At 43.3% G+C, this 27,323-nt stretch overlaps 1 protein-coding gene across 1 annotated transcript in view; it reads right to left on the bottom strand.

Annotated features, from left to right (window-relative positions):
- Window positions 1-23,030, bottom strand: part of ANK2 (ankyrin 2) — a 593,212-nt gene extending 570,182 nt beyond the window's left edge. The window contains exon 1 of the mRNA XM_038755377.1: window positions 22,856-23,030. Within this exon, the coding sequence (XP_038611305.1) occupies window positions 22,856-22,927 (72 nt within the window). The 5' untranslated portion in view covers window positions 22,928-23,030. The remainder of the gene's footprint in view (window positions 1-22,855) is intronic.
- Between the last annotated feature and the right edge of the window lie 4,293 nt (window positions 23,031-27,323).

Raw genomic sequence — 27,323 nt, 5'->3', positions numbered from 1 at the left:
CATCATCCTCCTGCTCCTCTCTCTCCTCTTAAGCTGCATTTCCCTAAGGGGCTATTGAGGAATCTGTGGTACCCCGGGCTGAGAGAACATTGGATTTAGTGAGAGGGAGAGAAGGAGAGGGGAAGAGGAAGAGGGGAGAAAGGGGAGAGAAGGGAAATCTGATTAACTTGTATCTACCCCAACATCTAGAACAGTGCCTGGCACATAGTAAGGACTTAACAAATACCATTAAAAAAAAGAGAGAGGGGAGAAGGGAGAGAAAGACAGAAATGGCAAGAAGGGGGAGGGGGACAGGGTAGGAGGAGCGCTTAGTACAGTGCTCTGCACACAGTAAGCTCAATAAATACGATTGATGATGATAAGAGGAGGGAGGGTGGAGGAAGGGAAAGGGGGGAAGGAAGGAAGGAGGAAAGAAGTGGGAAGGAGGGATGGAGGAGGAGGGGAGGAAGCAGGGTTGGAGCAGGAAAGTGAGTAATTGAAGCTTTGTTCTTTGCTCTTCCAAGTGCTCCACCCGTTTGCCTGTCCCCTTTCCCCCCTAAGCTGGGACTAAAAGGAGGGAAGTTGGCATGTTGAGTGACCTTGGAAAACTCACTTAACTGCTCTGTCCCTCAATTATGCATCTTCATTCAGTCATTTATTGAGCACCTATTATGTGCAGAATACTATACTAAGCGCTTGGGAGAACAGTATAACAATAAAGGGACACATTCTTTGCATCTGCAAAAGAGTGACTCAATACCTATTCTCCCTATTCATTCATTCAATCGTATTTATTGAGTGCTTACTCTTTGCAAAGCATGGTACTAAGCGCTTGAGAGAGGATAATATAACTAACACCTCTTCGACCTTGCCGTGAGTTCCATGTGGGACAAGAACTAGGACTGATTGGCTGATACTGTATCCACCACAGCACTAGCACAGCACTAGGCTCATAGTTCAGTTCTTAACAACTGCCATAATTATCACGTTAAATCAATCAATCGTATTTATTGAGCACCTACTGTGTGCAGAGCACTGTACTAAGCGCTTGGGAAGTACAAGTTGGCAACATATAGAGACAGTCCCTACCCAACAGTGGGCTCATAGTCTAAAAGGGGGAGACAGAGAACAAAACCAAACATGCTAACAAAACAAAATAAATGGTTGCCAGGAGGAAGTATACCATCTCCTCCTCTGAAAGGAAACCTGAGATGAGAGCATAAAAATTAAAAGAGAAAGACCTAATTGCTCTTGGCTGCTACTACTATGTTGCAGCTATTGCAAGGACTCCTGTGGGTCAGGAACCCCAACCAGAACTGTGGAGGATCCTGGGTAGGGGGTAGGGTAGTTCAGTGGAAAGAGCCTGGGGCTCAGCACCACAGAATTATTGTCCCAACTTGGCCACTGGCCTGCTGTGTGGCCTTGGGCAAAGCAGTTTACCCTCTGGGTGCCTCAATTTCCTTACTTGTAAATGGGGATAATAAAATCTGCCCTACCTCACAGGGATGCAGTGAGGATAAAATCAAATAATTGATGTGAAAGTGTTTTGGAAAAGCAAGAGCTTTATTAAAAAAAAAAAATGAGGAGGATGATGTGCTTGGCTGAAGGCAAGGCCTTCTCAGATGAATAAATACATGGAAAAGACCACAGCTCTCCCCATATTCAAAGCCCTCCTAAAATCCCATCTCCCCTAAAAGGGCCTTCCCTGATTAATTTTCTGCTTCCAGGTCATATCCTCCCAACCATCATTTTGGCAGTTATGCAGACACAATCACCCACTGCGCTTACATACACATCAACTTACGGACTCAGTTTCAGCACTTATTCACTTTTCTGTTCCATCATTTTTTAGCTTTATCCTCTTCCTTACCTTAATGCTGCTTGATCTTTCTGCTACCTTTAATGTTGTGAACCACTCCCTTCAAGAAACATCATCCGATCTTGATTTTACTGACTTGGTTCTCTCTTGATTCTCCTCTCATCCCTCCGGCGGATTCAGCACTTAGTACAGTGCCATAGCTTAGCAGTGCCTGGCACATAGTAAGTGCCTAAAAAATATCATAATTATTATTATTATTTCCCTTCTCAATCTGTTTCACGGGCTCTCCCTCTGCCTCCCTATTTCTCAAGCTCTATTTTGAGTCCCTTTCTCTTTTCACTCTTTGAAGCTCAGCTACTCCTGTGGCCTCAACTATCACCTTCATGCAGGCGACTTCCAAATTGAACTTGCTAGAGCTGATCTTTCTTTCTTTCCCTGTAACTGTTTATTTTATCCTGCTTCCGAGATATCTCCAATCTGACTCATTTTCCCTCGCAAAATCCCTCCTCCACCTATCTTTCCTATTATAGTTGACTATACCACCATCTTCGCCATCTCCAAAGCTCATAACCTTGGCATTATCCCCAATTCCTCCCTCTCAGTCTGTCCCCAAATCTTGTTTTTTCTCCCTAATTCCAGAATCCACCCCTTCTTTTCCACCCAAATGACTAACACACCTAACCTGGCATATATTGCTCTCTTCCAGTTTCTCCTCTCTCCAGTCCATACTTCCGTCCGCTGCCTGGATCATTTATCTAAACACCATTATGCACACTTCTCCCTACTTCTCAAAAGCCTCAAACAATTACTCAATTTTCTCTGCACCAAGAAGAAACTAACAGTTCTCTCTCTCCTATTAAAAAAAATGGTATTTGGTAAGCATTTACTATGTGCTAGGCACCGTACTAAACCCTACGATAGATACAAGCTAATCAGGTTGGACATAGCCCATGGCCCACATGGAGTTCACAGTCTTTATTCTCATTTTACAGAGGCCCAGAGAAGTTAAGTGACTAGCCCAAGGTCACACAGCAGACAAGTATTGGAGCCGGGAATAGATTTCAGGTCCTTCTCTCAGGCTCATGCTCTATCCACTAGGCCATGCTGCTTCTCTTTTCTTCCTCTTATCGTTAGTTTATTTTAGTGCCTATCTTCCCTGCTAGATTATACACTTCTTTAGGGGCAAGAGATAATGTGGTGTTCTTGACAGAAATGAGAAACTTAGGAGAAGTTGGTATAGGAGGGAAAATCGGTAGTTCTGTTTTAGACATGTTAAATTGGTTGATTCATAAAGCTCTTAAGGGTGTGTAAGAGCAGTGTATCCCCTAGAGTGCTTTAACCCATTTGATTTAGAATTGCAAATCTGGTTTGAAATATATTCACCCTTAATTTGTCCTCTATTATCAGCCTATTCTTTGCACCCATTCACCCTGCTGTGTTTCTACTGAAAACTTCCTTGGGAGGACTGAGCTAGCTGAAGGCTAACAAAGGATTTATGTTTATGAATAGATTGGTTATACCGGGCACCAGATTTGAGCTGAAGTTCAAGAACGAACCCAGATCCAATCAGGAGAAGAAAACTCCTGAAGGAAGGGAAGGAGAAGCATTATTTTAATCTGACTGTTCTCTGGTGCTGCTGCCCTAACTCTACTCCCTTTTGTTTGGATGGTTTGACCTCCCAAACCCCCTAGAACAAATTGCCACGTTATAAGGGGTTCAGCTGAAAGAAGGGCCACCTGATTGCCCTCTTCCAGTCTCCCCTTTTCCAGTTCACACTTCCTTCCGCTGCCTGAATCATTTATCTAGTCAATCATTTATCTAGTCAGTCGGTCAGTTGTATTTTCTGAGCACTTACTGTGTGTAGAGCACCATACTGAGGCTTGGGAGAGTACAATATAACAATAAACAGACACATTCCCAGCCTACAATGAGCTTACAGCCTAGAGAGAGTTTAAGATACCATTTTGCACACATATCCCCACTCCTCAAAAACCTCAAATGGAAAGACCTGTGTTCTAATTCCGGCTCCACCACTCATTGGCTGTGTGACCCTGGGCAAGTCACTTCACTTCTCTGGGCCTCATTTCCCTCATCTGTAAATGGGGATTAAGACTGTAAGCCCCACCTGGGACATGGAATGTGTCCAACTTAATTAACTTGTACCTACCCCGGCGCTTAGTAGTGTCTGGCCCAAAGTAAGCACTTGGCAAATACTGTAAAAAATACTGATTGATGGATTGATCTTTTCAGAACATTAGCACAGATAATGATGCCAAGGTAATCTTTCCACACCCTTACAGCACCCCATTTCCCCACCATATAATGAGAGAATAGAGCTGAACATGACCATTTTTGCTTCTTCATTCCTAACTCATTTGCAGAGTGCTAATATCATTCACAAGACTGTAAGAACTTTGAGGGCAGGGATCAACTCTATTGTACTGTATTCTCCCAAGCACTTAGTACAGCTCTCAGCACACAGTAAGCACTCAATAAATACCACCGATGGACTGATCCCCAGACATTTTCATTACTGAGTCCCAGTTTCTAACCACAGTGTGAGGGGGAGGTGATAAGCAGAAATATGGTCCAGGATCAGTGCTACAGACAGTGAAGGTGCATTGCAAATTGTAGCTACCCAATAGTGGGAGTGGAGCAGCGTGCTTGATTTCTGACAGAAAAAACCTTAAATGATCAGAAGCTCAATTCTCCCACTAATCTGGCTGCATTTCTCCGTGAATCATTGCTTTCTTATAGATGATTAATCTAACAAATGAAGTCTCCCAATTGAATTAATTTTTTATACTACAGCTTTAGGTTACTCTAACTCTAAAATGTGTTTAGTGGTAATAATAATAATTAATAACAATATTAATTTAGTAAGTGGAATGGAATCCGTGATACTTTATAAATAAACAAAAAGTAAACCAAACTGGGCACAATGCCCAGCTTGCCATTTCTGTACAAACAAACTAAGCAAAAGGAGTGGGGGGGAAAGGAGCAGTGGAAATTAAAAAAGAAAGCTTTTGTAAGGAACTAAAATTGTTAATTGTTCCCAGGAAAGTAAAAAAATCTACTTTATGATTCTAGGGGATATACCTATTAGGGACTTCTCTTCAGGGCAACAACATGGCATAGTGGATAATAATAATTTTGTTATTCGTATAGTGCTTACTAGGTTCCGAGCACTGTTCTAAGCCCTGGGGTAGATGTAAGGTAATCAGGTTGTCCCATGTGGGGCTCACAGTTTTCATCCCCATTTTACAGATAAGGTAACTGAGGCACAGAAAAGTTAAATGACTTGCTTAAGGTCACACAGCTGACAAGCGGCAGAGCTGGGATTAGGATCCACGACCTCTGACTCTCAAGCCCATGTTCTTTCCACTAAACCACGCTACTTCTCAGGCCTTCTAATGAAAGCACAGGCTTGGGAGTCAGAAAGTCGTGGCTTCTAATTCTGGCTCTACCACTTCTCTGCCTGTGACCTTGGGCAAGTCACTTTACATCTCCATGCCTCAGCTACTTCATCTGTGAAATGGGGATTGAGACTGTGAGCCCCATGTGGGACAGGGACTGTGTCCAACCCGATTTACTTGTATCCACCCCAGCGCTTAGTACGGGGCCTGGCACATAGTAAGGCCTTAACAAATACCATAATTATTATCATTATTATTATTATTCACTATTTTTAAAGGAGTTCTCAAAGTCACAAGGGGGAAACACACTAATGGATATTCCTTAATATGTTTTTGCAGCTGTTTTTAAGTTGCATCTGTGGCAAAATTAGAACTATTTAAATATCAGATAGTCAAACATGAAGTCCCATATCCTCAGAATGAGTACCACAGTTACAGTGTTCACCTTCAACGTAAGGGTTAGATTTCATCTTGGAAAGGATTCCTCTGTGAGTTGCAAGATGTGGAAGGAGAGCACTTGAAATGTTTGTTAGAGCTCTTCTGAAAATTCAGTTTTGATACATGGATGGCTCAGTGGAAAGAGCATGGGCTTTGGAGTCAGAGGTCACGGGTTTGAATTCCCACTCCACCACATGTCTGCTGTGTGACCGTGGGCAAGTCACTTAACTTCTCTGAGCCTCAGTTACCTTATCTGTAAAATGGGGATTAAGACTGTGAGCCCCACGTGGGACAACTTGATCACCTTGTGTCCCCCTCAGTGCTTAGAACAGTGCTCTGCACATAGTAAGCGCTTAACAAATGCTATCACTATTTTAATCTTGGTTTCTCCAGTACTTCTGTTGCTCCCTGACAAATGAAGCAGATACACTGTGACGAAAGCAAATGGACACCGGCTATTTTCTATTTCAAAACACATGAAAATACATTACCTCTCTAAATATAGGTCAAAAAAGGGTTATGATGTCCTTTCCTTGGTCCACTGCCCATCACTGAACCCCCCCCCAATTTAATTCATTTATCTTCTTTATCATAAACTAGACTTTAATCCTATTGAAATCCATTGGACAAAAAAGTGTAATAGTTGATATGTACAGGATACTATACTATACTACTATTAGTAGTAGCAATTGTAATATTAGTAATTAGTAATATTAGTTCTGATATTACTACTACTACTACTGGATGACAGCCTGACTCAGAATATTTTCTCTTCAGTTATTTCAATTTAGACAAAAGGAGGGAGAAGCATGAAATAAGATCTGGTGCTATAAGACTCAGTGGTTACTTATATTCTAAAATTTTACCCTACCTTCTAAAAATTATTATCTGACATGGCAAATATATTTCCACACTCTGGATGGCCTAGCTACTCCTGGGAGGTTGGGTTTGGAATTGAAGGGCCAGAAAATTTTCTCCAGTTTACTACATCCACAGAGATTTTAGTCAAACCCAAGTCATCCTTAATAAGGAGGAACTGAAGGACAATGGGTGACCTTCAGAGAAGAGGAGGATAATTAGAAAATAATGTTTTCTCCACTGGACTTTCTTTCAAAAACTATACATACAAAGCAGCCTACATTTAATACAGATTGACTGAGCCTACAAATTTTTTAATGACATTTCCAATCTGGAACATACTTTGCCCCCAATTTTCCAGAAATCTGAAAAGGATCCAAATTCACTACTGCTTCAGTTATTCAGATATTTCAGAATAAAATTTTGAGTATAGTCTGAATGATTTGCTCAACTACTAAGGTCAGAATTTAGATAATTGGAACTAAAATACACTTTGTCCTCAATTATCCAAAAGGTTTTCAAGTGAAAGTGTATTTGCCCTTAAGCAAAAAAATTCTAGCATATGTCACTGAGAAGGAGTTTTCTGCCATAAATCCTATCTGGCCTCAAGGGATCCTCATTGACATGACCTGTCAATCCCTCTTGGATTGACTAGATCAGCTAATGGTGACATTAGCTGAAGCCCAGCCAATTCCACGGGAGGATGGAGACAAAGGGGAAGGCAGGGAAAGGGTTACATGAAGGGGAGCCCTCCCTTTCCTGCTCCAAACTGAAGAAATGCATCCTAGCTTGAGCCCACAGAAAAGCCATAAGAAGACCTTTCCACCAAAGAGAAAAGATCTGTGGGTGTTGCTAAATTTGGGGATAATCCATAGTAAATTAAATACCAGAACCAGACTAGGATTAGGTTGTGCTTAAATAGGATTTTGTTTTAAAGTCTCTGTTGCCAAATTATTGTTGCTATTCAGTTACATCCTCCTGGATCTGGGAAATTTAAGAGTCTGACTGGGACAAGCCTCTACATAAAGTAAAAGCTGTAATATTTCTTTTTCAATCAAGAGGGGTGCCAGTGCCATCTCTGGGCATAATTACCCACTCCGTGGAGCCCATGCTATTGTTCTGGGAAAGAAGTTGAAGCAGCATGGCTTAGTGGACAGAGCACGGGTCTAAGAGTCAGAAGGACCTGGGTTCTAATCCCAGCTCTGCCACTGGTCTGCTGCGTGAACCTGGGCAAGTCACTTAACTTCTCTCTGCCTCATTTATCTCGTCTGTAAAATGGGGATTAAGACTGTGAGCCACAGGTGGGATAAGGAGTGCACCCATTCTGATTCGCTTGTATCTACCCCAGTACTTAGTAAGCACTTAACATAGTAAGTGTTTAACAAATACCATCATTATCACTATAATAATATTCCCAGCCAGTGGCTAATCTTCAACACCCAACAAAACTTCCCCAAACTTCTTGGAAGTTCAAATCTATCCAGCAGTCCTGAGATGGAAGCCGCTGACTCCCTGGACAATTGTCTAATCTACTCAGAACCAGATAGAGAAGGTAACAGCCCCCCGAGTGGCCTTCCTTTTCTCCAAGATGGTTCTGATGAGGGACGATGGCCTTGGTAGATCTTTCCAGATTGGCAGATGGTAACTCAGATCTGGAGTGTCGGGGTCAAAGCCCCATTACCACCACCAGTTCTACTCTGTCTCCTTATTGTTGTACTGTACTCTCCCAAGCACTTAGTAAAGTGTTTTGCACACAATAAGTGTTCAATAAATTCAATTGACTGACTGACAGGAGCAGCAAGGCCAGGAGAGGCTGTGTCCTGAATTGTCTCCTATAGTGCCTGCTAATTTGGTTGTATTGTCCTCTCTCAGACAGGTAATACAGCACACATTAAGTGCTCAGCACACAGTAAGTGCTCAATAAATACCACTGATTGATAGTGGCTGCGAGGTCAGCCCTACAGAAGCACAGGTATTCAATCAGGAGCCAAATTTACACCTAAATTAAAGACAAAAGTTGCAGTGGTGACACAGCCAGCAAAGGGAAAGGAAAATCCACAATGACCTCACTAAAGTCAATCAGATGAAGATCTCTACCTCTCGGATCAATAAGACCATCTGCTTTCAAGTAATCAGGCCCTCCCCATTCAATTTCAATGTAATATAACACTCATTATTTATTCATCTTGGATGCATTTATATATCCTCAATATCATTATTTGAATCTGATTCAGAGATGGTAGAAGCCTTTGAATGAATGACCAAATTAAAGAGTCTGAATGTTCCTTGGGCAAGATCGAACAATCAGTCAATCAGTTGTATTTACTGGGCACTTACTGTGGGCTGAGCTATGCTAAGCACTTCTAGGGCCTTCAAAGGAACGGAAAGAGACGGTTGGTGGGGGTGGGATGGTGAAAAAACAGACAACTCCCCCCCTCGACTTTCCAAGCAATTATTGAGGAGTTGGAGATGAAGCCCCCTTGAAAGAAAGATCCCTAAAAGATCTAATTAATTTTAGAATTTTTTTGTTTTTATCCCTGTTAGCTAACATTCCCCAGCTATTGGTCGCATTTAGAATTTCACATCCCTCTGCACCTTTCTGAAGTGGATGAATACACTGGGCCACATGATTTAAAAATATCCAAACCTTAGCTATTTGTTCAGTCAACAACAAACTCCTGGAAGACACTGTACTTGTTCTCATTCAGCACCACGGAGACCTCAATTTAAAGTTCTAAAAGCAGGTCAGTATTGAGTTATTTGAAACTGAAAAAAAAATCACTGGTTGATGTAAAATTGTTTTTTCTCCACTGGAAGTGAAATGAAGATGAACTTGAAACATCTCAGCACAAAAAGGTAGGTTTCTTAAAGATGGGATTTAAAGCTAAAATGACTCCAAACTACCTGTAGCATTTTTGCACATACCAATTTACATGCTCAGTTGAGTACCTTCTTTTTCTTCTTCCTCATATTTTTAGTGACAATCTCCCCCATCTTGATTGTAGGCTCCTTAAAGGCAGAGATCAGGTCCAATAATTCTAATATACTCTCCTGGGCTCTTAGTACAGTGCTCTGCACAGAGAAGGGGCTCCATAATAATTACTGACTGATTGATTCCAAACCTTAACTCGATATAATAGTTGGTTTCAATTGAATCCAAATTATTCCTCAGGCATTCATGTTCTAGCTCTACAGTAGGCTCCAGCAAACCAGAAAATAATATGCATTTTTTAAAAAAATTTGAGACCATCTGATGTTCTATGTGCAAACTTCCCCCAAGCTCTACATGCAATATTCCCTTCAAATAGGCAAATAAATATTCCTAAGAGAAAATTAATTTTTGTAAATTGATGCCCAGATTCACAAAATCAGGAATGCAAGAGAGTGCTTGTATCTAGAAATAAGAATGAGGGTCTTTCAAACTTACCAGCTACTCTGTTTGCCCCACTTAGGTACTTGTTGTGAGCAGGGAACGTATCTCCCAACTCCGTACACTTCCAAATGCTCAGTACAGTGCTGGGCACACAGTCAGCACTCAATAAATACCATTGATGGACTTGGGTCTGAGGTTGCAGATTGATTAAATTGACATAGGGGCCCCCCTTAGATAGATCATTCAATGAATCAATCGCTTACTTTAAGCAGAGAACTGTACTAAAGTGCTTGAGAGAGTACAAGCATAGAGTTGGCAGATGTAATTCCCGACCCCAAAGAGGTATATTTCATGGAATCCTCTGGCATCATTTCTGATTCTGGAAACTGCTGTGTGCTGCTTAAAGGAGGTAGGTAGAATTTAAGAAGCACTGGGATGGGCTTTAATGTTGGTTAGCAGCATGCTAAATGATGTATTTATTGAAATGATGTGTGACTACTTATGAACTGGCTATTAATGGCTATGCTGCAACCTCAATCCCACCTGCATGTTGAGTCGCCATCTCTACATAATAAATTCTGACACTTCGGTTTCATGATTTGCACCTTGGCTACCTCGCCCTATAAAATGTTTATTCGTATATAAATGCATGTTTTCACCACATGTGTTAGGCTAGATAGCAACTATACAGTTAGGGAGTGTTTTTCTGATGATTTCTGCCTAGAATGTGATGAGGTGGAGAAAGAAATAACTTTGTACATGTGTGCGATGTTGATCGAGGTGCCCTTTCTATGATGTGTGTTTTCCTTAATGCATCATTCTTAAAAAAAAAAAGCATAACACCCATGTTACAGGAGGACTACTTGGATATGTGAGAGACAGTGAGAATGGTCCTTCATGTTTGAAGATGATGCCGGTACTGGTGAAATCATATCTACCTGTGTATATTGTTGAGAGACTTATATGCACTGAACCCATAAAAATACAGTAGGGTACCTTCTCTACCCCATTGTCATTCAAGAAAAGCATCGCATGCTTCCATAGGATTATTAAGCTCCCCCCAAGTCAAGGTATTCAGCACATTTCCCATTTAAGTAAGACAATAATAATAATCCTTGTGGATTTTGTTCAGCCCTGATACATCCTAAAAACTGAGGTAGATACAAGACAATTGGGCCACAACCTAGTTGAGTTACTTAACCCCCATTGCACAGGTGAGACAAAGATAAACTAAAGTCACACAGCAGGCAAGAGACAGAGTTGGGACAGTCGAGGTGCTCTCTAGACTATAAATTCACTGTGGACAGGGAATGCTCCTGTTGTATTGCTGCATCATGCTCTCCCAAGCGCTTAGTGCAGTGTTCTGCACACAGTAAGCACTCAATAAATACGAATGATTGATTGGCTGGTTACCGTGTGCTCTTTCTTTCCCCTTTGACTACTCAGCTTCTCTTACACCAGACTCTGGAAGGAGCACCAGCTGAGGCAGACAACCTGGACTCTCTCACCATCAATTCTGGACCCCAGAGGACACCAGAGAATGAAGCTGTGGGCTAAGATGCTTCCCCCTCTCCCTGCTCAGCTGGAGATCAAGGTTTATGATCAATTCACATGTGGGTGCTGGGAGAAACGGAGGTCACAAGGGCTGCAAAGATGATGAAAACCTCTCTAACCTGTATATCAAAGAAACCATCCGATGGCCTGAAACCCAGAGTTTGGTTTCTTCAGAATCAAGTTTCTCTTACTACCAATTTCCATGCCCGAAAACATAACCCTTTTACAGTCCAACTGGTAACTGTCTGAAAAGACAGAAGGATCAAGCTGAGAAAAGAAGAATAAAGGAAAATGTAGATTCTCAGGGCTGAAGGAGAGGGAAGAAATCCCAAAGCATTTTCTACTAAAAAGTAAACAAAGGGTAATAGCTGCAAGATAAACCTCCAAGGCTCTCTTCCAAGAAAAATGATTTTAATATTCCCAGCTGCATATAAGTTAGTTTTTAGTGCATAATGGCTTCTCCATTTGCCAACACCATCCTCAGACTAGGAGACTATAATAACCCATTAGGTTGTAAAGTGCTTTGAACCACCTTGAAATGGTAACTTCAGAAAACTAAATTACTTACTTCTATTTTTAAACTGATAGATTGCCCTGGATACAACTGAGGCTCTTGTTTCTCCATTATGATTGGATCAACGGTCAGTCATTGAAGAGAAATCTCAAAGAATAAAGCATAAGCATCGTGAGCTGCATATTTTCAGTGCATAGTTCAACATAAAACCCTTTTCAAAACAAAACATTAGGCATACCATCTGTATAGTTCTATTGAGAGCTGCAGGACAGATTTTGCATTCCAGGTTTTTCATTAGTTCCAAAAAAATCAAGTTCTGTAAGCATCCTCGCCACCCACATTTGTGTGAACGCTTTCGGTGAATTTACTTGTTTGCAAGTGCTTACTTTTAACAACTACTAAATTTTGACGCAACTGAAGTTCCTTAAAGAGTCTAATTAAATCTGAGCAGAACCTCCTAACCTAAAAGGAAAGTGATTCCAAATTGTAATTTATTTGGAGATTGATAACCTCTTCAGCCACCATCTACAAATTGAAATTTATCGGGGCATTTATAACCTCTACAGCCAACGATTCACAACAGAATCCTGGACTGGATAGATCATTGCTCTGGTTCAATAATGACATTTTAAATCTATTTTCTTCAAACCAGTTTAAATATTTGGGAGTCTTGAATTGAACAGATGCCTTAACTCAGCGCAAAAAATTTTTAATGGCTTTATATGGGATTCAGCAACCATACTATATGTCTTAAGACAGCCATCTGAAAAATCGTGGACATAGTATTAGTAGTAATAGCATTTATCAAGTGTTTGCCAAATGTGAATTACTGTTCTCAGAACTGGGAAAAAGTACATGAATTAAAAATGGGCAAGGTCCCTGGGTCGAGGGGATCACAACTTAAGAATAAGAATGCGTCATCCAGGAACAGAAAAACACAAGACTGACAAAACAAAAGACAGAAAACAACAGGAAAAGACAAAGACAATTATAAATACCAGGGGCTTTTTGGTTTCCATTTTCCTTGCCACATAGGCAGGGCTATTCCAAGTCCAACGGTCTCAACAAGCACTGCGACAGAAACCTCAGTCCCCACATTTTGAAAATTATGGAAGACAAGCTGCAGCTGTATCAACCAATCGATCAATCGGTGGTATTTATTGAGTGCTTACCATGTGGAGAGCACTGTCCGAAGGACTTAGGAAAGTGTAATGCAATCGAGGTAGTAGACAGGATCCCTCCCCACGAGGGAGGAGCCGACATTGTAGTCCACGAGGAGAGACAGACGTTAAACCCTGTTTTATAGATGAGTTACCTGAGGCACAGAGACGTGAAGTGACTTGCCCGAGGGTACACAGCAGACAACTGGCCGAGCAGGGATTGAAACCCAAGTCCTTCTGACTGCTGGGCCCATGCTCTATCCACTAGACCATGCTGCTTCTCCTTGTGGGCAGGGAAAGTGACTACCAACTCTGTTAGAGAAGCAACTCTGTTAGAGAAGGTCATGGGTCCTAATCCTGACTCCTCCACTTGTCTTCTGTGTGACCTTGGGCAAGTCACTTCACTTCTCTGGGCCTCAGTTACCTCCTCTGTAAAATGGGCATTAAGGCTAAGAAGGAGGGAGAAGCGCTTAACAAATGCCATCATTATTATTATTACTATTAACAGGTACTGAATCCCCATTTTACAGAGGAGGAAAATGAGGCACAGAGTTTAACTGACTTGTCCAAAGTCACGAAGCAGGCAGATAGCAGAACTGGGATAAGAGCACAGGCCTTCTAAATCCCAGGGCTGTGCTCTTTCCATGACACCAAACTGCTTTGTAGATGGTCTTTGACTGGGATTTCAGAAGAAAGGGAGGCATGTGTTTTAATGATAAGAAATGGGAGACGAGCCCCACAGTGATCTGTGAGTAGTGAATTGGGCTGGAGCACAAGCAGGTGATTTAGGAGGAAATAAAGAGTAGATGACAGGTAAAGGGAAATCAGTTGATGGAAAGTTGTGAAGCCTAGGGTCAAAGATTCTTATTTTAAATGTTATTCGCCCTTCTGTCGATTCCCCACTCTGCTGTCCAGATCAGCGTCCTAAAACGTCTTTCAGCACACATCTCTTCACTCCATAAAGCACCCCAACAATTCTCTATCTCCCTCTACATCAAACAGAAACTCCTTGTTGTCGGCTTCAGGGCTCTCCACTAGCTTTGTCCCGTCTTGCATATCCTCTCCCAAAGTTCCCACTGTGCCCTCTTGTCTCCTTCAGGTCCCCTTCTAGCTGCACCTCACTTACTACTCCGATCCCTTTCTTTCTTTGTTCCCCTGTCTGGTGAACTCTCCCCCTTCAAGTCCACCAGACCATAGCTCTCCCCATCCTCAAAGCTTCCCTAACCAACAGCAACAACAAAAAAATCCACCTCAATCAATCGTATTTATTGAGTGCTTACTGTATGTAGGGCCCTGTACTAATCATTTGGGAAATTACAATAAAACAGAGTTGGCACACAAGTTCCCTGCTCACTATGAGCTTTCTCCTCCATGAAGCCTTTTCTGATTAAGTCCCAACAGACATACTTAGCACTTGTGCATTTCTACCGATCCGAGGAAACAGGCACACCCCAAAATACATGTAATCTGCGCTACTTTGATGATTTATTCCAACATATGTAAACTCCTTCCCCACATAACATCCTATCTAAGAGCATGTCTGTCCCTCAGGGGCTGGTATTGAAATGGAACCCAACACGTCTATGGGAAAACACAGCCCATAGTACAATCATTCACATGACAACCCAATTTTTACAAATTCATTCAATCACACTTATTTAAGCACTTACTGTGTGCAAAGCACTGTACTAAGCACTTGGGAAAGTATAATACAGCAATAGAGACAATCCCTGCCCACAATGATCATAAACGGGATGTCATAACAAGAGCTCCCATCTGTATATTTAACTGTACATTCAATTGATTGAGCTATTTCTTCCTGACAATCTTGTGCTATTACCTGTTATATCCTTATTCCTCCTCCTGCTCCCATAACTTATAATTTATGTCTGCCTGTCTTCCCCCATTAGATTTCAAGCCCCTTGAGATGAGTATCAAATATTTTGATCCCATTGAATTCTGTCAAGTGCTTAGAACAGTGCTCTGCACATAATTGGTGATCATTAAATACCCCTTTTTGATAGACTCATTCAATTACTAATAACTGAGGTATCTAAGTGTTTATTATGTGCCTAGCATTGCTTTAAACACTGGGATAGATACAAGTTAATAATAATAATAATGATGGCATTTGTTAAGCGTTTACTATGTGCAAAGCACTGTTCTAAGCGCTGGATCAGACCAGACACAGTCCATGTCCCAAATGGGGTGTGCAGTGTTACTGGGAGGGAGAACAAATATTGACTCCCCATTCTATAGATAATAATTAGTAACTGTGGTGTTTGTATAGTGCTTACTGTCTGAAAAACCCTGTACTAAGTGCTGAGGTAGATACAACATAATCAGGTCCCACATGGGGCTCACAGTCTAAGCAGGAAGAAGAACAGGTATTGAATCTCATTTTGCAGATGAGGAAACTGAGGCACAGAGAAGTTAAGCAACTTGTCCAAGGTCATTCATCAGGCAATTAGAAGACACTAAAAGATGCTTAGCAGGGGGGCAGTGAAATGGTCAGATTATTTAGACTATGAACTTGCTGTGGGCAGGGAATGTGTCTGTTTGTTGTTGTTTGGTTCTCTCCCAAGCACAAAGTACACTGCTTTGGCCACAGTAAGCATTCAATAAATACAACTGAATGAATAAATCGATACGCTAAAAATGATCCATGCTCTCGCATGCGGGATTAAAGGGCAACAGCAATCACAACCACCGCTGTCTTCACCGCAGCTGTTTTGGCCCATTTAGGTTTGAGAATGAAGGGAGTTTCCCAGCCTTGCTGGAATTCTTCCTCTCCAGCTGCATCGAAAGGTCCCTTTCATTCCACAGGTCCTAAGGCACGTGCCAGAACAGTTCTAGTGGAATCCCGACAGCTGCCAGAGTCACTGCCCCTTCTACCTGGGTGGTACCTGGAGAGCCGGCTGAGGTCTTGCTATGTGCCAAGCACTGTGCTAAATTCAGGGATAGATACCGGACAATTAGATTGACACAGTCCCTAACCCATAAGAGGCTCACAGTCTATCATGGGGAGGACGTGTCAACCAACTCTGTTGTATTGTACTCTCTCTCCAGTGCTTAGGTCAGTGCTCTGCACACAGGAAGCGCTCAATAAATATGATTGACTGATCAATTGAGAACAAATATTGAAACCCCACTTTACAGAAGAGGAAACTGAAACACGGAGAAGTTAAGTGACTTGGTCAAAGTCACCCAGCAGGCAAGAGACAGGGACAGGTTTAGGAGCCAGGTCTTAATCCAGACAGTGGACGCAGCAGTGGAGAGGGAGTATAAAATTCCTTCTGCCTCCTCCATTTTCAACCTTCAGTGTTCTTCCCCTCTTTTCTCTCCTCCCTCTCCCTTCCTCCCTTTACTCAGCCTTCTTTCAGGCCCCTCTCTCCTTCTTCCCTTCATCTAAGACAAAATTTGCCTCTTTCATCCCTCCCCACCCCCCAAGCCAAGCCCCTCCCTCCTCCACCTAATAATAATAATAATAATAATAATGGCACTTAAGCGCTTATTATGTGCCAAGCACTGTTCTAAGTGCCGGGGGGATACTAGGTAATCAGGTTGTCCCACATGGGGCTCACAGTCTTAATCCCCATTTTCCAGATGAGGGAACTGAGGTCCAGAGAAGTTAAGTGACTTGCCCAAAGTCACACAGCTGACAAGTGGCAGAGCCGGGATTAGAATCAATCAGTTGTATTTATTGAGCGCTTACTGTGGGCAGAGCACTGTACTAAGCGCTTGGGAAGAACAAGTTGGCAACATATAGAGACAGTCCCTACCCAACAGTGGGCTCACAGTCTAAAAGGGGGAGACAGAGAACAAAACCAAACATACGAACAAAATAAAATAAATAGAATAGATATGTACAAGCAAAATAAATAAATAAATAGAGTAATAAATATGTACAAACATATATATATATATATATATATAACTCATGACCTCTGACTCCCAAGCCTGTGCTCTTTCCTCTGAGCCACACTGCTTCTACACTGCTTCACCTAAGGGCTCCAGAATTCTGGGGCAGTGAAGCCTTTTGGTTTTCTTTAATGATATTTGCTAAGCACTTACTCTGTTCCAGGCACTTGGGTATACACAAGATAACTGGGTTGGACACAGTCCATGTGCCACATGGGGCTCACAGTCTTAATCCCCATTTTACAGATGAGGTAACTGAGGCACGGAGAAGTTAAGTGACTTGCCCAAGATCATACAGCAGGCACGTGGCAGAGCTCCCAGGCCCAAGTTTTTCCCACTAGACAGTGCTGTTTCTCTTGAGTTGTGTCAATCTGGATCCCTCACTGGTTATCCCCTTCTAGTTTGTAGTTAAAACAGCTTTACATCTGTCTTACTTTGGGCCAGCAGTCGAATGCTGTTCTGGTTCAGTTGGAACCCATTTGTCCAAAAGTTCCCCAGTTCTCCGATGTAGCTAAACCCTTCTTTTCTGCACCACCTCCTCATCCTTTGATATTCTGGGATTCTAACCCTGCTTCTGAGCCTGGTACATGGGAAAATGTGCTGAGGTGAGTGCAATTCTTTCTCTCGGTAGAGGAAGATGGGAAAAAAGATTGTCTCTTCAAAGAATCAGTCAGTGGTATTTATTGAGCACTTACTGTGAGCCCAGCACTGTAATGAAAGCTTGGGAGAGTAAAATATAAAAGGTTCCTTGCCCATAATGAGCTTACAGTCAGAGAGGGACATAAGAAATGCCACAGAGGTTCAGCTTCTGGTCCGTCCTGCCTTAAAACTTGCTTCCGATAGTGGCAATAAAGGGTGTTTGGAAGAGAAGCGTGAAAGACCACCTCTTTTTATTCTTTCCCAAAATGCTCAAAATCATTCTGAGGCTGTGCAACGTGCTTTTAAGCTTCATGCAAATAGTTTCCAAAATATCTTAAATTGTTTCTTTTATCTTTCATACTTAAAATGTTCATTTTATCCTGAATAAGAGTATAAGATCTTGCTATGAAAGATAATCAATCAATCAACCAATTGTATTTATTGAGCGCTCACTGTGTGCAGAACACTGTACTAAGCACTTGGGAAGTACAAGTTGGCAACATATAGAGACAGTCCCTACCCAACAGTGGGCTCACAGTCTAAAAGGGGGAGATGGAGAACAAAACCAAACATACTAACAAAATAAAGAGAATAGATATGTACAAGCAAAATAAATAAATAAATAGAGTAATAAATATGTACAAACATATATACATATATACAGGTGCTGTGAGGAAGGGAAGGAGGTAAGATGGGGGGATGGAGAGGGGGACGAGGGGGAGGAGGGGGAGAAGAAGGAAGGGGCTCAGTCTGGTAAGGCCTTCTGGAGAAGGTGAGCTCTCAGTAGGGCCTTGAAGGGAGGAAGAGAGCTAGCTTGGCATAGATAGCTTAGCTTAGATAACTTCATTCTAGTTATATAATGGAATAAAAAATAGGAAAAAATAGAATGGCTATATGCATCATACAGAACATCTCATTGTTTGGAAACTGGGACATCCTTAGGCTGATAATGACCAAACACAAAGAGGCATAAGTAGTTTACTGAAACAGTGTAGAAAAGACCCTGAATATTTACCATCCCAATAAGAACTTGAAGGTATACCTTAATTAATGACACTCACTCATTAGCCAACTGCACAAAGGAGAAAGTTTCATTTAAAATAGTACATTACTTACAAGGAACTTGCCAGTCTCTTGATTTCCCATTAATAATGTGTTCCATTTTTTTTATTTCTGAGTTATTACACTACATTAATAATCTGAGAAAATACATTAATCAACCTCCAGTGCTCAGAGTATATTAAAATCTTTGGTTTCTCCCCATAGTTGTATTTTTTCATTATACTTGCTCTTTTTACACTCAAATATGGCTTCTAAAAATGTATGGAACAGGCAAGCAATTTATATTTTAAATGTTTCGCCCCAAATCTCATTGTTTCAGAAACTGTGATATAGCAAGGCCAGAAAAACCTTATTCAAGGTTTACATGTAATTTTTTCGAAAGTATTTATGGGGGGAGAGAACAGGGGACTTTTTGAACCTAGGGCCACATGAATTCTACTTGGCTAACTGAAACTCAAGGTAGATGGGAAAAGTAAAACAATTCTATGTAATTTCTAAATCCTGTGCAAATAAATGCAGCAGTCACTGCAACCTACCATATCTAGGAAAGTTTTATAACCCCCCCCAAAAAAATGCTGAACTGGGGGTATTGAACAGAACTATGTAATTTACAAAGATTGTAATCAATGTGTCAAACTAACTACCTCCTGCTCAAACTTTGGCATGTCACTGACTTATTTTTACAACACTAGTTTGCATAGCTTCCGTACTTAACTAGCAATGCTTTCATAGCATAATTATGCTTTGCTATTAACCAGAATCGTGTGCAGGCTAATACGCATTAATACACAACTGCTTAGAAAAGGCAAAGATGATAGATTAGTGCATTATTATTCAAGTATGGCTCAATTGTGGTATTAATGACTAGTTATTCAGAGGGGAGTGAATATAAGAACAGGCAAAGTTCCAGTAGTTACTATTTCAATAGAACGCAGCAGATATTCAAACCTTGAATTTACAGGTTGATCCTGATTAGACAGCTTGATACTGCCTTTGGAAATAAGTAACCCTTAAATGATGGAAAGGTATTAAAAACCCAGGACATAATCTCTAGTATTTGCATAAAGAAAAGACTGCAAAACAAACGAGGGTGCCGCCCACCCCCCCAAAAAAATCCTGGAAAACCCCATTAGAGGCTTTGGTAATAGCCAGTCTAACAAAGGAGATTTTTCTTTTGAGTATGTTAATGTTAAAAGAATACCCTGAAGTCCCTTACCAGCACGAATAGCATTTCCACACACACACACAATCCAAGAGAAGAACCAGACCTAATAGAGTTTCAGGCTCTTTGGGGAGTCTTTTTTGTCCAAGCAATTTACTACACTGTCCCAGAAATCCTGTCCCAAAGATTTAATCCAGTTGCGTGGTCATTAAGGGATACCTAACTGGGCTTTCGTGCCCTTTTGCAAACTAATTAAAAAAAAAAACCTCACTGTCTCATTGGCCCAAACGCTTCCCCATTCCATGTCAGCGAATGACAGCAAGGTCACACATGCACAAACAGAGATATACATATTCAGCAGGGCATGCTGCCTCCTCTCAATGCATTTCTAGCTCCACAACCTCAGTGCAATACAGCAGCACCTGTTAATCATCCCCACATTCCCCTTGCAGAGAGCAGATGGCATCATCTTATTATACGGCAAACAAAAAAACACACTTTTTTAGCTTCGGAAAAACGGTATATAGTTTGGTTGTCTGTTTTGTATCTATGCAAACAGTTGAGGAGTTGGGCTTGTGTCTCTAAATACTGGACAACATTTGCTGTGTGTGTTGCAGTTTCAGTGATCTGTTCGGAGTTGGCATGATTTGGGGGGTTACACCTTTCCAGGGGAGGGAGAGACACGAGGATGTTTCACGACTCCTTCCAGGCCATAGCCCTTTACCACGGATAAGGTCGTACATGCAAGCCTTCACTGCTTCTTTTCCCACTCCCTTCTGCATCGCCCTTGCACTTCAATTTACACCCTTTATTCCCTTCTTCCACTACCCTTTAGCACTTAAATACATATCCATAATTTATTTATTTTTATTATTAATCATATTTTATATATGATTATATTATATAAATTATTATATATTATATACTATATATTATTTTTATATTAGATCACAGTCTAATGATTTTAGACTGTGAGCCCAATGTTGGGTAGGGACTGTCTCTATATGTTGCCAATTTGTACTTCCCAAGCGCTTAGTACAGTGCTCTGCACATAGTGAGCGCTCAATAAATACGATTGATGATGATGATATTTACCGAGCGCTTATTGTGTGTAAAGCACTGTACTAAGTGCTATTTATAATAATTATATAATTATAATAATATCTGTCTCCCGCCCAGACTGTAAGCTCATTGTGGGCAGGGGATGTGTCTACCAACTGTATTGTCCTCTCCCAAGCGCTTAGTACAGTGCTCTGCATGCAGTAAGCACTCAATAAATACCATGGATTATTGATTCTCTGTTTCAATGCGGCATGAGTTTCCCGCTCCTCTAAGTGTGCCAAGAGTTTACCTGCATGTTTGTGCCTATGTGGGCAAAGGTTTGAGGGGGGATGCTTGGTGGGTGAGTTTGTGGTGGCTGCTTTCCAGACAGGGACAGAAATTATGCGGGCGGGGGGCTCTGTGAAGGACAGGTGCTGTTGTGGGAGTGAGAAACAGGGGAACAAATGGTAAGGCCGAGAGAGAAAGGGGGAATTAAACCTAGAAAAGGGAAAGGAAGAGGAATCCAGGGGACAGTCCAAGGGCATGCCAATGGGGACAGTTCATTCATTCTATGGTACTTATTGAGTGGTTCCCGTTGCAAAGCACTGTACTAAGTGCTTGGCAGAGTACAATATAACAGACACATTCCCTGCCCACTTTACAGTCTAAAGACAAGCTTACAGTCTTGAGGCGGTAGGTGGGTGGGTGAGCGAGTTTGGAAGGCATTTCACGTGGAAACCCTCCTCTCCTTCCCCCCCCCCTCCCCTGCCCTCCTTTCATTCACCCATCCAATCCTTATTTATTGAGCGCTTCCTGTGTGCAGAATTCCGTACTAAACGCTTGGAAAGTAAAATACGGCAATAGAGACAATCCCTACCCCTACAATGGGCTCACAGTCTAGAGGTGGGGAGACACATATCAATACAAGTAAACAGGCAGCAACATAAATAAATATAATTGTAGATAGATACATAAGTGTCATGCAGAGGGCACTGGGGGAAGAGCAAAGGGAGCGAGTCAGGGATGACACGGAAGGGAGGGGGAGCTGAGGAAAAGTGGAGTTTAGTCTGGGAAGGCCTCTTGGAGGAGATGGGCCTTCAGTAGGACTTCGAAGGAGAGGAGTGATTGCCTCTCCTCTCTCCTCTCCCCCTCCCCTCTTCTCCCTCTCCCCTTCCTCTCCCTCTCCTCCTCCCCTCCTCTCCCTTTCTCCTCCCCCCCTCTCTCCTCCCCTCCCTCTTCTTCCCCCCCCCCCGCCTCCTCACTTTCCCCCTCCCCTGCTTTCCTCTTCCCCCCTCTTCTCTCTTCCTCCTCCCCTCTTCTCTCTTCCCTTCCCCTCTTCTCCCTTTCTCCTCCCCTCCCTCTCCTTTTCCCCTCCCTCTCCTCCTCCCTTTCCCCTCCCCTGCTTTCCTCTTCCCCTCCCCTCCCTCTCCTCCTCTCCCTTTCCCCTTCCTCTCCCTTTCTCCTCCCTCTCCTGCTCCCCTCCCTTCCTCTTCCCCTCTTCTCTTTCCTTTTCTCCTCTTCCTCTCCCTCCACTCCCCTTCTCTCCTCTCCTCTACCTCTCCCTCTCCTCCTTCCCTCCCTCTCCCCCTCCTCTCCCTTTCCCCTTCCTCTCCCTTTCTCCTCCCTCTCCTGCTCCCCTCCCTTCCTCTCCCCTTTCCCCTCCTGCTTTCCTCTTCCCCTCTTCTCTTTCCTTTTCTCCTCTTCCTCTCCCTCCACTCCCCTTCTCTCCTCTCCTCCACCTCTCCCTCTCCTACTTCCCTCCCTCTCCCCCTCCTCTCCCTTTCCCCCTTCCCTGCTTTCCTCTTCCCCTCCTTTCTCCCTCCCTCTTCTCTTCCCTTCTCCCTCCCCTCCTCTCCTCTCCCTCTCCCCTCTCCTTCCTTTCCCCCCCCCATCCCCCCCACCCCGGGTTTGTCACCCACCTGGCGAATGCGGGCAGGGGGCACCGGCGGAGAAGCCCCTCCCCCCGGGGCAGCAGAGGTGGGCGAAGCCATCTTCCTGTCCTTCCCAGAAAATTCCCGGTGGCTTCCCGCCGACCTCGTTCCTCTCTCCTGGCTTCTTCGCCGCCTCCCCCGGGCAGACCTCCGGGCGGCTGCTGCTGAGCCCTGGGACCCCCGAGACCCCCCGCCTGAGCCTCGACCTGCAACCCCGGCTGCAGGATCCCTGCAGCTGCTGCAGCCCGGGCGCTGCCCTGCCCCACGTGCCCCTGTGTCCCTGTGTGTGTGTGTGTGTGTGTCTGTGCGTGTCTGTGTTTGTGTCTGTGTCAGAGAGGGGGCCTGCCCATCCGGGGTTATTATAGCTGTTCTCAGAAACAGGCTGGACGCTCTGCTGCTAAGGAGGAGGAGGAGGAGGAGGATGAGGTCATGGACAGCTCCCAGAAATAATGCACCACTGCCGGGTCTCATCCACCATGCTCAATCAATCAATCGATCAATCAATCGTATTTATTGAGCGCTGACTGTGTGCAGAGCACTGGACTAAGCGCTTGGGAAGTACAAGTTGGCAACCTAGAGAGACGGTCCCTACCCAACAGTGGGCTCACAGTCTAGAAGGGGGAGACAGAGAACAAAACCAAACATACTAACAAAATAAAATAGAATAGATATGTACAAGTAAAATAAATAGAGTAATAAATATGTACAAACATATATACAGGTGCTGTATATATGCTCCTCCTGCACATACATGCATGCACATACCTGTACAGCGTAGCGGGTCGGGACGGATGCTTCTGCGAGGTCGAATAGACAAGCAGGTGGAGGTGCTGGCTCTCAGCAGGCTTAGGAAATTTGGGGTCTGGCCCAAATGTGGATAGGCTGAGGAGGAGGCACCTTTGCAGATACGTTCCTCATCCCTCCGTCACAATAATATGGCATTTAAGTGCTTACTTTGTGCCAGACACTGTACTGAGCGCTGGGGTGGATACAAGCAAATCGGGATGGACACAGTCCCTGCCCCACATAGGGCTCACATAGTCTTAATCCCCATTTTACTGATTAGGAAGCTGAGCGCGGAGAAGTGAAGTGACTTGCCCAAAGCCACACAGCAGGCAAGCAGCATGGCACAATGGGTGGAGCACGTGGGTTCTAATCCCGGCTCAGCCACGTGACAATGGTATTTGTTTGTTAAGTGCCTAGTATGTGCTAAGCACTGCTCTAAACCCTGGGGTAGATACAAGGTAATCAGGTTGTCCCATGTAGGGCTCAAAGTCTTCATCCCCATCTTACAGATGAGGAAACTGAGGCACAGAGAAGTTTAGTGACTTGCCCAAGGTCACACAGCAGAGAACTGGTGGAGCCGCGATTAGAACCCATGACTTCTGACTCCTAAACCCGTGCTCTTTCCACTGACCCACGCTGCTTCCCTGCTGACCACTTATCTATGTGACCTTGGGCAAGTCACTTCAGTTCTCTGGGCCTCAGTTATCTCATCTGTAAAATGGGGGTTGACACTGTGAGCCCCACAAGAAAGAGACAGGGACTGTGTCCAAAGTGATTTGCTAGTATCCATCCCAGCGCTTAGTAGGGTGTGCGGCACATAGTAAGTGCTTAACAAATACCATCATTATTACGTGGCGGAGTCAGGATTAGAACCCATGACCTTCTAACTCCATGCTCATCCACTATGCCATGCCGCTTCTCTAACTCATGGAGAGGTAATCAGCAAGGCCAATGAAGAGATCAAGCTTAGAACAGTGCTTGGCACATAGTAAGTGCTTAACAAATACCATCATTATTATTAAAGCAATGTCTATATGGTATTTTGGCTCAAAATGGAAAAAAAATAATTCCTAGAACCACAATAGAAAATATTGTTGGCCCTTTCTAGTGGAATAAAACATTATTAAATAGTTAATTTTATTTCAGAACACTCTATTCATCACTTGTTTCTGTTGCTGAATGATGGTGAGTGTAGGCAATTTTGTTCAAAGATATTTTCCCCCAACTATTCTTTGTCACCTCTTCAAAAGGTCAAGATTTGCATTCCAGATTTTTTCTGTTAGAGCGGAAGCTCTGAAGCTTTTTTCTTTTTTTTTTCTGGAATTGTATAAACGAAAGTCCAACATTAAGAGGAAATTTTGGTGTCAACTTGCAAAACTGAACCTCTGAGGAACCCTCACAAAAAAGCTAGCTCACCATTTTGGAGGTGAGAGGATGAAGTTTAGCATTATTTTGGTGTCCAGACACTGACCAAGTTAACCGTCAGAGCAACTGACAATTGCTGGAAACTGCTCTGGGATGTAAGCTCATTATGGGCAGGGAGCGTGCCTGCTAATTCTGTTGCATTGTACTCTTCAAAACACTTAGTACAGTGTTCTGCACATAGTAAGCACTCAATAAATCCCCCGGATTGATTGATACTGAACATCAAAAGGACAGATCAAGTCACCAAGAAGTTGTGTAATGCCATCAGCCTTCTGGCATCAAAATCACATGTAGAGAAACAGCACGGCCCCGGGAGTCAGAAGGTCATGGGTTCCAATCTCAGCTCTACCACTTGTCTGCTGTGTGAGCTTGGGCAAATCACTTCATTTCTCTGGATCTCAGTTACCTTATCAGTAAAATGGAGTTTGGGACTGTGGGCTCCACATGGGACAGGGACTGCAATCAACTCAATTTTCTTGTATCCATTCCAGTGCTCAGTGCAGTGCCTGGCGCGTAGTAAGTGCTAAAGAAATTCCATCATTACTCTGCCCAGCAAGTTGGATTTATGAATTAGGATAAAAATTGAGGATGGACAATTAGTAGCAGGACAACTGATACAATCCTGAAAGAATGAGGCACCATAAATTCTCCATTATGAATGAGTGCTCAAAGGCTCTGGATTGTCATTTCCTTGGCGACACTGGGGGAGAGTTGTGAGGGAGAAAGAGCTGACTTTGACTCAAGGTGGTGCAGACCACTCACAACAACAGCTCTTAGTACAGTGCCTGGCAAATAGTAAGCATTTAACAAATACCACAGTTATTAGCACGTGGGGCCCAAACTAGTGTGTCAGTTAGCCACTTGGTAAGTCAGCCAGGCTGGGTGGGTGCCAAAAGCAAGGGGGTTGCTCTGCTGGGGGTCCACGCTTCGACTGCACCAACTATTTCCAATTGCCAGCTGTGTGACTTTGGGCAAGTTGCTTAACTTCTCTGTGCCTCAGTTACCTCATCTGGAAAATGGGGATTAAGACTGTCAGCCCCCCGTGGGACAACCTGATCACCTTGTAACCTCCCCAGCGCTTAGAACAGTGCTTTGCATATAGTAAGCGCTTAATAAATGTCATTATTATTATTATTATCAGCAGGGAGTGGCAATCAATCACTCAATCGTATTTATTGAGCACTTACTATGTGCTGAGAACTGTACTAAGCGCTTGGGAGAGCACAATACAACAGAATTAGCAGACATGTTCCCTTCCCACGATGAGTTTATAGTGTAGAGGGGGAGACAGACATTAGCATAAATGAATAAGTACTTTATGATACATAATTTAAAGATAAGTACTTAAGTGTTATGGGGTTGGGCGTGGGGAAAATATCAAATGCCCAAAGGTCACAGGTCAAAGTGCATAGACACCCCCTCCCCTGGCTCCTCCACCCCCGATCATGTGGGTCTGCAGAACTCAGCCCCATCCCCACTTCATGATCCCATTCTCATGCTCGTCACTAGCAGCTGCAGCCCGTCCCCCTCTCCCATTTTTATTTTTGAAGAGGGCCCCTCGCCCCCTTGTTGGCCCGAAGCCCTGGGCTGAGTGCCCAGGGCTAACACGTGTGACATGGTATGCGGCCACCACACTGCCTGTTGCCTGCTGAGCAGACCATTAGAACAAATTGGAAGGGGACCAAGATCCTTTCATTCAATTGTATTTATTGAGCGCTTACTGTGTGCAGAGCACTGTACTAAGCGCTTATAATAGCATTTGTTAAGCACTTACTATGTGACAAGCACTGTTCTAAGCACTGGGGAAAATACAAGATAATCAGGTTGTCCCATGGGAGGCTCACAGTCTTCATCCCCATTTTACAGATGAGTGAACTGAGGCCCAGAGAAGTGAAGTGATTTGCCCAAAGTCACACAGCTGACAAGTGGCGGAGCGGGGATTTGAACCCACGACCTCTGACTCCCAAGCCCGGGCTCTTTCCACTGAGCCACGCTGCTTCTCACACACAAGATGTACTCGCAAAACTAACTCCAGGGCCAAGCTGAGCACATCCTTCTCTCAAACTGCAGACACTGAACAGAGTAGTCTTGGTTCAAAATCCCGGCTCCGCCACTTGCCAGCTGTGTGACTTTGGGCAAGTCACTTCACTACTCTGTGCCTCAGTTCCCTCATCTGTAATATGGGGATTAAGATTGTGAGCCCCACGTGGGATAACCTGATCACCTTGTATCCCCCCCAGCACTT

This window comes from Tachyglossus aculeatus, chromosome 12 (assembly GCF_015852505.1).
Source record: "Tachyglossus aculeatus isolate mTacAcu1 chromosome 12, mTacAcu1.pri, whole genome shotgun sequence".
NCBI classification, from domain to species: Eukaryota; Metazoa; Chordata; class Mammalia; order Monotremata; family Tachyglossidae; genus Tachyglossus; species Tachyglossus aculeatus.
This window is presented reverse-complemented; position numbering and strand designations above follow the sequence as displayed.